Source organism: Lissotriton helveticus, chromosome 12, assembly GCF_964261635.1.
Source record: "Lissotriton helveticus chromosome 12, aLisHel1.1, whole genome shotgun sequence".
Taxonomy (NCBI): domain Eukaryota; kingdom Metazoa; phylum Chordata; class Amphibia; order Caudata; family Salamandridae; genus Lissotriton; species Lissotriton helveticus.
The window spans coordinates 286,485,003-286,498,789 of NC_136073.1; the positions used below are offsets into that span (position 1 = coordinate 286,485,003).

General features: G+C 45.4%; 1 protein-coding gene across 1 annotated transcript in view; it reads right to left on the minus strand.

Moving 5' to 3' along the window:
* Positions 1 to 13,787, minus strand: part of LOC144799981 (ATP-binding cassette sub-family C member 12-like) — a 973,671-nt gene that overhangs the window by 48,778 nt on the left and 911,106 nt on the right. Inside the window, exon 29 of the mRNA XM_078671636.1 lies at positions 13,451 to 13,615. Coding sequence (XP_078527762.1) covers positions 13,451 to 13,615 — 165 coding nt within the window. The remainder of the gene's footprint in view (positions 1 to 13,450; positions 13,616 to 13,787) is intronic.

Consider the following 13,787-nt stretch of genomic DNA (forward strand, 5'->3'; position numbering starts at 1 on the left):
TAGTTTTTTGGGGCTGTTGATGGCTTGGTTCAGCTTGGTTTTGAAAAAGACTGCCTTAGCCTTTAGGATCTTCCTGTTGTATGAATGAATTATTTAGCACTCTAAGTTGATATAGGTGATTAATGGAGGGTGCTGATTTCATATATAAATCTCATATATATAAAATTAATAGTTTTTATCGAACCAAATTAATGAGAGGTGGTTGGTGTTATGGTTATTTTTGAGAGTATTTTTTTATATTTTCATGTTTTCTTAGGTGTTTTATGATGTGAATATGAATTCTGTGCTTTTATGATTTATAAAAATCAAATAAAGACTATTTGATTGATTGATTGAGCGGAATTCTAATCTATGTTCTGCCTCTAAAGAATGAATTCAAATTATAATAGAAACATTTCTGGTATGCAAATATTGACAAGAATGTTGACAATTAAAATAGTTGTTTCAGACTTTAAGCATAAAAAGCATTTTTTATGTCATGTGAATATAAAATGACCATTGAATTAATGTAACTTTTAAGAAAATGCAACTTTCAGAAAGTTGCCACTCTATTGCCCTAGTTTACCATTGGCCATTTGCAGATTCTGGCCACAAGGCAGCTTTCTGCCCTTATGGGGAAATGTGTGAATGATTCAAAGGAAAGTAAACAACAGAGGCCTGCCGTTAGAAGAGGTTTCACCTCTCCCTTGCATGATGCCACAAAGGATGTGAGCCCAAAATGCAGGCTTCAAAAAGAAAGCCACATTTGAAGCTCAAATGGTGGACACACGTGAGAGGGGCTGCTATTTTGCTTTGGAAGACACATTGGTATGCAGGACAGAGAGGGGCAAATAGTTGCCCCACCAGTTTTTGCATGGATGCGTAGGTCTCAGGTATCCACACTTTTAGGGTGGGCTACCAAAGTCCACACACTGTGAGAGAGGTCGTGCCATTCAGCAGTGGGAAAAATAGTGCACTTTAAGATAGCTAGATGCCATTGATATAGGGGGCACATGGGATACATTATACACAGAGCCACACACATCTGAGGCCTGAGACTTCCATGCAAGGCTTTCAAGTAGGAGACAGTTTTAGGCCCCTGTAGTAACACAGGCCTCTGCACAGAAAATAACATGTAACCAAGGAGAATACATCTAGCAAAGCTAAATGGGTTACATTGTTCGTTAAAATGTTAGGAAATAGCTTGCGGTCAGCAAGTTGAGCTACTGCATAAAGTTTAGATCATATCGCCCTCTAGACTCAGGAAAGCAGTAGTGCTTAGGTGCAGAACCTTCAAAATTAGGTTTCCACAAGTTCCATCTGCTAGAGGAATGAGCCAAAATGCACCAATCACATAAGAGCCTGCTTCCTCTGAAGCACTGTGGTTTCCTACACCTTTAGCTTAAATACTTACATAGGAAGAAATACCAGATGCAAATCATGCCTAAGTACATACTGACACACATGTGGAGGCTTCTGCTGAAATTCCACCCACAAGTCAGATAGCTGATTACTCGCGTCTGCAGAAACCACAGCTCCACACCTAACCGGCTAGATGGCTTGATGGAAGAAACCACATACAAAAGGTCAGATAAGCTTGGCCAATCAGCGTTGAGCAGGACGTAACCACGCACTGCACAGTTAGATAAATATATCTTTTCTCCACTAAGATTCCGAGAACCGAAACCCACATAGGGAGTTTCCACATTCATCATGTGAGGCTAGGCCCACCTACCTGCGCTTTTGTTCCTGAGAAATTGCTACATCTACTGATGCTATCTTGTATGTCCTGTGTGAAAATTGCTTATGTCAATGATCAACTTGTGATCTTTTCCTTTGGGGTTTGGAGGAATAAATAGGGCTGCTTCTGAGCTAAAATACCAGGCATCAAGTTAAATCTACTCAGAGGTGAATTGATCTCTCCTGTAGTGACTGATCCTCACTGCAGTATTGTAATAAACCCTCATCTTGTTTTTCCTTATGCTTCTTAAATCGATTTTTCCTCTAACATCATATATTACAGGAAGTCAGCATCAGGTGGGAAAATACCTGGTAGCCCATTGGCTAATAACCACCACATCCCACGAGGATACTTCAGGACATACATATGGCACCCCTGCCACCTAGACCTCAGATAATTCCTGTACTAGAGAGAAGCCTGAAGCAGGACAGTCCTACAGATACCTCGACATGTCAAGTGAGCCTGCAACAAAGACTGGACTGCACCTGCTGCTCCTCGGGGTAGCAACAACTTTTACAACGCAGGGCTAAACAACGCAATCCATCACAACGCATTGTTCATTACAGCGCAATTTACTAGTCTAACTCCACCTGGGCATTGTAATGGGGAATGTGTTGTAATGGTTTAAGGTGTAAAGCCCTGCGTTGTAAAAGTTTTTGTGGAGTAAACAATGCGGGGTAATAACATGCGGTGTAACCCATGTGGAGTAACAGATGTTTCATCCAGTAATAAAGTGGCAATCAGACATTTGCTGGAGCCACTGGGACTTCAAGAGACATTAATCTCTGTGGCCAAAGTCACCCCATCCAGACCGTGGACTGAGGAGTAGCCCCAAGAAGCATCCCTGTCAACTGCACTGCATCCTCAGCATCCTACAGAATCTTCAGCATCCTGTATCCCTTGCATCAGAACCACTGCATGCATGTTTATGGCGGTTCGTCCAAAGAGCCTGGAACTGGACTTGAGACTGCTTTGGTGACAAGGTAGCTACTCTACAAATTCTTACTGGCCCTCTCGATATGCTTACTGCTGGAGTTGGTCACCGAATGTACCTGAACACAACTTTAGAAGATTTTAAATTTCCAAAGTTTCTTCCCAGATTGGTAGTTGCTTGTTGACATTTTGAGTAAACAGTAGATTTATGTTTTACTTAAAAAAAGAATTTGTTTGTTTTGGTATCTAAATAATCATAAAAATAAGATCTATTTTTATAAATTGGTGTTGGATTTCTTTCGTGTTGCGTGACTTTCCTATTTTCTTGTTTTGGTAATTCTGATGCTTTACAACTGCTTCTTTGTTAAAGCCTGACCGCTCAAAGCCACAGCTACCTAGGGTTGAGTTAAAAGTTGATGATATTGGGGGCGTGGCTAGCGGCCGTGCATGATGGCTGCTGCCTGAAGGAGCTCCGGAGGCGACGTAGCCTTCCCTAACAATCCGGACACTCATCCGTTATGCTAAAGTTCCACAGAGCCACACGCCGGGGCCGAGGACCAAGCGGCAGCCACCGGTGTGACTTTGGTGACAATCCGATGCCGGATTCCGGTAATGCAGGTCAGCGGGCGAAGAGGGCCTAATCCCCACGAGGACGCAGGGGACTACATTTTCAGCAGTGACTAGCGCCGATCGCGGTGGTGGTGGAGCGGCCCAAGCGACAGTGGGGGGAGCGGCTCACACCCACAGGAAAAAGTTTACTGGCCATCCGGAACGGTGAGAGTACCGACTCTAACTGGTGAATAGGCAGTGGCCTTTACTGCGGAGGAGGTGGCAGAGGAGTGAGGCCTAGTCCCAGAAGTGACACCGGGGACTCGATTTCCAGAGGTCCCGACACGTGGCCTGCCCGGAGGTGCTGTTGCTGCATTGGAAGTGGGTCACGCCCGACCAGACCACCCCACGCTCCACACCCCGAGACTCGAGGGGGCCCGAAAACAACAGCCTCAAGTGGAGGGTGGGAGGAACAGGTCCCAGGAGGCGGGCGGGCGTGCACCTGGCCCCCGTAGCTGAGACCCAGATAAGATGGTGGGGGTGCCGGACCGGTGTGTTTCGCCCCCTCCCCATGCTATAACTCCTCGACCACCACGCCTGGGGGAGCGCCTCATTGGGCGGAGGACCCCGTGGACTGATCTCCCCAGTGGTGAAGACACTACTGCACGGGGACATTCGCTGCTGGCCCTGGAGGTCATCATGGCGGGCAGAGCCCCATGAGCACAGAACACCCAGGCCAAGCTGGACAAGTATGCCTACGGAAAAGACTTTCCGCTGCTTCCCGATGGCAAGAACCCCCCTGGCAAAGCTGCAGACGGTGACGGCTCTAACAAAGTGACTCTGGAGGACCTAATGGCGGCCCTCACAAATGTCCAGACTACAGTAGGCTCAATATCAACGGACGTCTCTTTATTAAGGGTTGATTTTCAGAAAATAACGACCAACGTTGCAGAGGTCCAAAAGGTCGCTAAAACTTTGTTGACGGACTCAGCAGCACTGAAGAAGACAGTGTCAAGGCTCGAATCAGAAAATAAGTTGCTGATGGACAAGCTGGATGACCAGGAAGGACGCTCTCGCAGAAACAACGTCCGGATTATCAGAATTCCGGAGAGTGAAGGCGCTCCTGCCATGGATCTCTACGTAGAGGAACTTATTAAGACCAGGCTGCAGCCGAAGGGCCTCTCCAACTTCTTCTCCATAGAATGGGCGCATAGAGTCCCAGGTGGAAGGCCTAAGCCGGGAGCGCCCCCAGACCAGTGCTCACACGGCTGTTCAATTTCCTTGACCGCGATGCAATATTACAAGCTGCGAAGATATCTCCCCCAATCCGCATTTTGAATTCAGTGTTATCCTTCTTCCCCGACTACACAGCAGCAGTCTCACGGAGATGACGGACCTTCCTAGAAGTTAAAAAAGCACTGCGGGCTAAGGAACTGCCTTATTCGATGATATTCACAGCAAAGCTCAGAGTTGTAGCCGACGGGAAAACTTGGTTTTTCGAGACTCCTGAGGAGGCCCATGACTGGCTTGAAGGTTGGCGGAGAGCAGATGGGCTACGTCGCGTACGTAGAGGACAGCGCAATAGAGACGAAAGCGGGATCGAGAGCAGCCAGGACCAGCTCTGCACAGGCGGGGACGACGAACAGCGGCATGACACGGAAGACCTCGGACAAGGCTAAAACATGACCACAGGAATCTGGCTCATCCTGAGACTTCCACACATAAGCAAGACGGCGGCTGCTCCGACTTTGGACACTGGGCCACGGTGGGCTCTGGAAGGAACGAGGGGCTGCGTTTCTCCGTGGACTTCCTACCCCCCTTCACGCAAGTACAATGTTTCGGGTGGGGATGAAGCACTCTGCTGAGTTGGGGTGGCGGGCAGTTCAGAGTCCGTCGGGCAGGGAGGCAGGGTGGGAGGGTGGGATGGGGAGTTGGGGATCATGGGTTCTGAGTTTCTTCTTTTTAGTTTGTAATGGCACTGCCACAATGAGGGAAAACACCCTACCTGACAGGCGTTCACATGGCACGGTTGGAATGCGGCTCCTGCCCACTGGTTACCACTTATATGGCGACACGCACTATGACAGATCATACCCGAGACAAGGCCCCTGAGGCCACGGTGACCCCCCTCACACTCCTTACTTGGAATGTACACAGATTGGGAGACAAAATCAAGTTCTCGACAGGTTCTAGGGGAACGGGTATCCTGGTGCGAATAAACTCTTCCTTCATAGTACTCCAGAGTAGTAAGGATGATCAGGGTAGATTTGCAGCACTACAGGGACAATGGGAAGGTAAAATTATTAATGTAGTATCAGTGTACGTTCCCCCGGCGCTCCATGCAGTGGCACTCCCAGCCCTCGCTGAATTTTTACTTACTCTGCCAGAGGGTGACCTGGTTATGGGGGGGGATTTTAATGCTACAATGGATGCAAGCCTCAACAGATATCCAGAGAGGGGGCAGACAGCGGGAGTCTCCCGCTTGCAGAGTTTCACGGAAGCACTGGGGCTGGTGGATGTGTGGAGAAACACCCACCGCACAGCCCGACAATACACATTTCATTCTAATGTCCACAACAGTCTCTCTCGAATAGACTACTTTATGACATCGAAGGCCAGCTTACAGCACGTTGCAGACATTGCAATCAAACCCAGGGGCATATCGGACCACTCATCAGTGCTGCTAACTTTCTCCTACCATCATAAGTCTCGTAAGAGGCTTTACCCAATATACCCTGGATACTTACAAGTCCCGGCCATTTGAAGAGAAATACGCAGGGCCACGAAACACTTCTTTGCGGAAAACGCTACATCAGTGGACTCCCCATCAGTCCTGTGGGAGGCCTATAAGGCAGTTATTAGGGGGCAGGCCATAATCTCCATCACGGGGCACAAACGAGAGAAACAGAGAGATCTTACGGAGCTGGAGCTAGAATTACACTCAGCTGAAACGGGACACTCAGCAGACCCCACCCCCGAATCAACACATGCTCTACACCTCAGGCAGCAACAATATAGGGAATATTTGTGACAGGAGACAGTCTCCAACCTCACAGCAACCAGACATAAGGTATACGACGTGGGGGACAAGGCGGGAAGGCTCCTGGCCTGGCTGGACAGGTGAGAGCGGGGCGGTAGGGGAATAACGTTGCTGCGCACGGCGGAGGGACAGCTCACGGCGTATCCACGGGCTATAGTGCAGGAATTGGCGGGATACTTCCAAGAGGTTTATAATTCAGAGTCGGATGTGTCAGAGGTGGAGGCTGGGGCCTCCATACAAGATATAGACATGCCCAAACTCACACGAGAGGCATCCTTAGAGCTTGAGGCGGATCTCACAGAGGACGAAGTTCATGCTGCGATTCGCTCGTTGCAGTCAGGTAAGGCGTTGGGACCCAACGGGATCCCGATAGAACTATATAAACAGATGGCGGATACTATTAGCCCGCATCTTATGAGAATGTACACTGATAGTTTGGACAGAGGCTATCCTGAAACCCAGTAAACCTCTGTCCGAATGTACCTCATATCTCCCTATCTACCTGCTAAATGTAGAGGCAAAAATTCTTGCCAGGGCTCTGGCAACCAGGCTGTTGGCACACCTTCCACAGTTAATCCATCTAGACCAATCCGGCTTCATGCCCCACAGAAACACCGCTCTGAACCTCAGATGCCTTCATGGTGCACTGGCAAAGGCGTCGGCCCTATCTGACCCAGAAGTTGTCCTCTCCCTAGATGCGAGGATGACCTTTGACATGGTGGAATGGAATTCTCTTTTGCAGTCCTTTCTCACGTGGGATTTGCCCCAAAGTTTTGTTCGTGGGTTTGTCTCCTGTACACCAGCCCACTGGCATGTGTGACTGCCAACGGCCATATATCAGATACCATACCTCTGGTGAGAGGGACTCGCCAGGGATGCACCCTGTTGCCACTCCTTTTCGCATTAGTATTAGAGCCCCTCACAACGCGAATTAGAGGACACCCATTGCTAAGGGGTATTCAGTGGGCAGAGGGGTGGGAAGACCGTATTTCCCTCTACGCTGATGACATTCTGGTGTATCTAACAGACTCTGAAAACTCCATTCCGGTGCTCCTTGAGATATGTGATGAATTCGGTAAGATATCAGGGTACACAATCAATTGGACCAAGTTGGTGTTATATGTACTGAGGGATCCTCCACCGCGGCTCCCCGAGGCTTGCCCATTGGTAATTGCGCAGGATTCCTTTAAATATCTAGGTATCCACGTAACAGCGGATCCAGCGGCCTTCTTCTCCAAGAACTTAGTGCCTCCTTTAGAGCGCTTAAAAAGGGACGTGGCGCATTGGGAATCGCTTCCCCTCACGCTACTGGGGAAAGCAGCCTTGTTTAAGATGATGGCTTTGCCACGGTTCTTATATGCCCTGGAAAATACCCCATTCCCCGTACCGCTAAAATACTTTAAACAGATAGCAGCGCAGGTATCCACATTGCTATGGGGCAGCAAGCCGGCCCGAATAGCCCAAGCGAAACTGCACCGCGGATGGTACGACGAAGGCATAGCACTCCTTAACGTTCACATGTATTATTGGGCTGCACATCTCAAGGTTGTTAACCAATGGATACACGCCTCTCAGGCAGACCCAGCATACAGGGCGGACAGGGTACAGTTGGGGGCGGGAAACATACTTGCGGTCCTGTACAATGGCGGGCAGACCGCAAAATTGGTGGGCCCAACAAAGCATACAGTCTTGCTCTGGCATGCAGCGCAGAAGCGATTGGGATGGAGGGGTGTGATCACTCGACTTACCCCACTCTGGGACACAAAGCGGTTGGGGCACTTGAGGAAAAGCAAGGGTTTTGATCAGTGGGACGATATAGGTATTTCCACGGTGGGGGACATATGGGACAAAGGGACTGTAATACTGTTTGCTCAACTGCGGCAGCAGTATGATCTGGCCCCCACTGAGGCTTTCCGGTATACTCAAATACGACACGCATTACTGGCGATATTGCCACTGGACACTGAGGTCCCTGAGGCTTCCCCACTAGAAGATGGCTTACTTACAGAATACATGCCAAAACGCGCCACATCCCTCACCTATCGCAAAATAATCAATAACCTACAAGACCCCACGGGCACATTGAAAGAGAAATGGGCGGCCGAGGTGGGAGACATGGATGACACAGAGTGGCAAAAGGCCTCAGCTTTCACCCAAAGAAATAGGTATACTCTCACGGTTCCGGCTTGTGCAACTTAAAATCCTCCACTGCACATATTACATTAGAAGCACTTTATTCAAAATGGGCAGAGCACTACATCCATATTGCCTTAGAGGATGTGGAGAGGAGGGGTCATTCTTCCATACGCTGTGGGACTGCTCCAAGATAGCTGACTATTGGCGCAAGGTAATACGTACGATATCACAGGCAATGAACGTATCGCTTACGCCAGTGCCACGCAGGTGCTTCCTGAACCTGTGGGAGTCCAATGACCTTAGGAGACATGGGCAAACTTGGGTCACATTGGGGCTCATGGTAGCGAAACGCAACATCGCGCAAAAATGGGGGGCGGCGGATGTACCATCACTAACACAATGGTGTAAAGATATGGACCTCATCATGTCAACGGAAAGAACAGTTTATTTCAGCCGGAAATGTCCCCAGAAATGGACCAAGATATGGGCGGCATGGAACGCATATCGAGGGGATATCTGTGAGCCAGTACCAGATATTGAGGAAGACAGCTCTGATGATGAACTCGGGGAACTATAGGGGCATTGTGCCAGGTGGTCTGTCCACGGTTGTAAATAATGTCAGCCAATCTAATGTGAGATCTACTGCGGAACTGCTTGAATGGTTTTATAGTGTACTTGTTACATGTGAATGTATGCATTCTGAAGTGCATGCCGATGCTTTGACAAAAAACAATAAAATAGATTTAAAACAAAAAAAGTTGATGCTATTGTGAGTGTATTACATGGGGAGGTCCCACAACCACACCATAAGTATACCACTTTACCCAGAACACTGTATTTCTGAATTACTTGCACTATCCATTTTTGGCCGAATTAGGAATTACACTGGACTCTTGATATCCTGATAGTCTAAGAGATAAGTGTGGTGGGGGCCTGACAGAGGAGCTGGACTATGGATTAGGAGGCTTCAGGGTTTTGACTACCCACCAATACAAATAGTTTATCAAAACATAAACTAATAAACTAAAGCTTGGAAAAATGAACACCAAGAAAAAAAACATTAAAATAGAAATAAAACAGCTAGCAGAATTAAGCAAAATGGGAGCCATGAATGAGAAATGCATTGAAAAGAGATGATACTTGTGACATACATTTTATGGTATTTAGGACTGTATTTAAACATATTTAAAAGCAACATCATTTTAAATATGCTTAAACAAATGTATTTTAGTCAAAGCCTAAGTTCTCTAAGGGAGTCATACTGTAATATGCCCAATGATTACCTCAGATTGAACTCTGATTTTTAATTCTTGGAAGCACACAGAAAATAGATGCTAAAAAGACAGGCATTGTATATTAATATTGTAGCAAATGTGCTTGTTCTGCATAGTTACAATAGATTTTTTTTAATGTTCTGGACCCTATTATCATTGGAATGAGAACTCTGTGCACTGTAATGCTGCTACTCAGTGTCAGCTGTAAATGTGCTATGGCCCTATACTGCCATATTACATGAAACAGACAATACACCAATAAAATGAGAGCTACATCTTTCATTTGGAATGTAGTGCATACTCAAACAACCCACATATGTATATAAAATATATGACTGCCAGGAGCATCACTGTTCTCTATCTGGACTGCAGTTTAAAGGCACTGCTGTGACACATGGCATGGAAATGTATCTTTTGTGTAAGTCACCCATTCATTTTGCCTTGTTAGCCCTACAGGCATGGTGCCTAATTTATAATACAGTTTTTTGCTGTGTTGGCCCAGCTCCATTTTCTATCAGACAGGACTTCGTGTGATTAAAATATTTAATTGTATATCTCTACCTGTGAAGGTGCTAGCAAAATTCTATAAAATTATTTCTTACTTGACATTCAAATTCCGATTTAATGATGGGATCAGATTTTGATTATTTTAATTTAACCATGTTAAAATGTATTTTACGCTATATGACTTAAAACCAGATCTGCCACTCATCACAACTCCAGAAATGGGGCACAAATCTTTGGCTGGGACAATTAATTAACAACTAGACCTGAACAGAGGTAGCGGAGTTCACTTTGTAAAATTCTGCAAAGTTACAACATTCCATGAACAAGCAGAAATAGGCATTACACTGCTCTTGTTGTGATTTAGTGGCATAAGCTCCTTCTATGCTGAAAAATCAGGCCAAATGGCACCTCACTGAGTGTCATGCAAGACAGAGTTTCTCAAGCTAATTTTGCTGCAGCCGGAGTAGACTTTCTACTTGAGTGGCAGCTTTCTGACCGCGGACGGTTGTGACCGCCTGCGTTGGAAAAATCTCACCCGGTACCCTCATTGCGACCAAAAATCGTGCTAAGGGATGCCAAATCTTGTCACACTCACCAACATTCTGTTTGCGAGCCGCACATGAGAAAAAACAAGGGTAACTCAGAGTGCCCAAAATTCTGCCTATTCTGCTGGCAGAGGAGAATATATCGCCCCCACAACTGTGGCTCGGAAGAAAATGGTCTGCCTTGCAGTCTTGGAAGGGTAGGGAGGTGTTAACTGCTGACCACTCTGCAGAGATTAGCTTTTTGTGAGTGGGCAGGAAGAGTTGAAATAAAAGGACAACCTTAGCATTAACTCTTTTGACATAGAGATGTAGGGAGGGCATCAATGAATCTTTTCCATGACCCTCATAGACAGGCAGGTCTCATTCATAGTGGGTGAAAGATCCCGTTTGGATCCTTTCCGGTGGGAAGAATGCTTTTTTAAAGAGGAGAGTGGCCGAGGAGCTGAAGATAGGACTGTCTTGTGGCAGAACAGCTCTGCCATACTGAAACATGGGTTCATGGACATTTTTTTGGTATGGCAATGAGGATACATCTGGCATTTTAACCACCCCCTCTTCAGAAATTCGTAGATCTAGGAAGACTGAACCTAAAGAGAAAGGTCCGACTGAAAGAAGATTCTTGACTCCTTAGGGAAGAAGAGGACTCAGGGGAAAGGAACTGCTGTCCAAGGGTAACAAGATTGTCCTCTTGTTCGCCTGTTTCAGAGATATAAAAGGAGAAGCATTCCGGATGTCAAGAGGGTCAACCTGGCCACAGAAACCTTGTCCCTGCAAGTGATCTGGCTAGAGACCTGTTGCCTAGAAGCCTGTTCTGAGGAACTAGGGGCTGTAGGAATGACCAGGAGAAACTTTCAGAGCAATTGGGTTAAAATGTGACTTAGTCATTTTTTTTCACCTCCACAGGATCACTCCCAACTTATAAACCCAATTTCTGACAAGTATGATTTTTATGGGAAAACATATGAAATGGGTACAATTCATGCTTTTCAGATAGGGTATAAAATAACAACAACCAAGTTGCAGGCAATTAATTATCGGATGCATTAAATACAACCAAACTAATATTTCTGACCACTGCTCAAATAGAGGTTTATGCAGGCATAAAAAACAATGTCCTACTCATAATCATGCCCGTATTAGTCAAAGTCCATCAGAGCTTAAAAATATTCCTCTAAATTATGACTCTTTACTCAACCAATGCTGTCTTGGTTTTGCTATTTGGTTTTGGATTTTGGATTTTGCAGTGCATATTTTACTGTTTGATATTTTAATTGAATGGCAAGCCAGCCGTTTGTTTTTTAGCAAAATCAAAACTTTTGTTTTTGAAGTGAAAGATGTGTTTTTTGAGATAATGGCAAGCTGATATTTGAGGAACAAAGCACTGCAGATTCAAAGGGCCCTATTCACACAAGTAAACTTAGACGTGTGGTCTAGACTTAGACCAAATGTCTACGTTTACGACTTTGGGAATTCATTAAGGGCATTTACGAATACTATAGTTATGTCCATACTCGGGCAGGATCCCTGCCCCGAGTTCAGACATAAAGATAGTGGGCCTGATTCACAAAGAGCCATCACAGTCAATGGTGAGTGTGCAAACTTGGGGCAGAATCTTCACACTGCAGTTTTTCATTGCGGTGAATCTGTACTATGGCACGACTGTGGAGGCTCTTTGTGAATCGTGCACCATATTCGTAAATGCCTTTTGTAAATTCCTAAAGTTGCAAACGTAGACATTTGTGCTGAATTTAGACTAAACATCTAAGTTAACTTTGTGAATCGGGCCCAAAGTGTATAGTATAGTGATAAGTCATGCTGACGACTACAGATAGTATTTCTGACTGCTGTATGCCACAATGTCTATCATTTTATGACTTTTTGAAGGCATCTCAGCTGTTTCTAATGAATTCATCATCAGTACTGTTGTCTGAGGCCTGATACTTTAAACTTGTGTAGCCTAAATGTTTTGTTATTTGAGCCTGAAAGATCTGTGCATCATCGTATGACATAAACTACAGAGAGATATTCTATGAAGGAAATCTAGTTAGGGGAAGTAGGATCGGGAAAATGAAAGGAGCGGTGGACTAGTGAAGAGTGGAAACAGTTTAACATTTTTAAAAGATAGAGCCCCATGTTAAATTGCACTCACACATTATACCAACTGGATTTAAAACGGGTAGATTGTTGAGCAATTTGTATGGGAAAGAGTGCAGTAAATGTGCCATTTACACAAATGTTTACAATATTTCCTTTGAAACATAATCATCAAAGCATCCTGGGAACAGGTTAATCTTGTTCAGCAGACCATAAAGTATTGGCTAGTTCATGAGCTAGCCATCAATGACGAACAGTAAAACATGTGGCTTTTTTGGCCAATTTCCTTCTTTTGTAAAACTTGTTGCTAGTGTAGAATCCCACATATACACCAGGTACAGATGAAGTTCAGTTACCACAGATAACATTGCAAGTATTACATTGAAGCGTCCAGCAGGATTTCGTATTAGAACATTGTGAATGGTACAGTATAAACATTTTCTGATAGGGCAACAGAGATGCAAAAAGAATTATTTCTACAATTTTTTTTTCGAAATTCACCAAATACCACTAGCACTCATGAAAGATAAGAATGTGAGAGGACGTTACAAATATTGTCAGAACAGATCCATTCCCCAACTTGTTGTTTTCTGCTCAACCCACCCCCATTAACAGAAAGGTTAACATGTTTAATGTTTTATCTACAGCTGACCTCTCCGTCGTCCATCACCAGGACACGGTCACACTCCAGAACAGTGTTTATCCGATGAGCTATGGTTAACACTGTGCAGTCCTTGAACGCCTCTCGAATTGTTATTTGGATCAGGTGGTCTGTTTCTGAATCAATGGATGCTGTGGCTTCATCTAATAGGATGATCTGTAAAATAAGGAGCCAGCCATTACATAATGCCATTTTTAAATGATAAAACACGTATATTACATCATTGTTATATTGAGTTGTATCACAATTTTGTAATTCAGCACCTCAAAATTAAAATTTCTTCTAAAATGTGCTCCATTAGCCAAGAATACAATGCATTCCTGTGGAA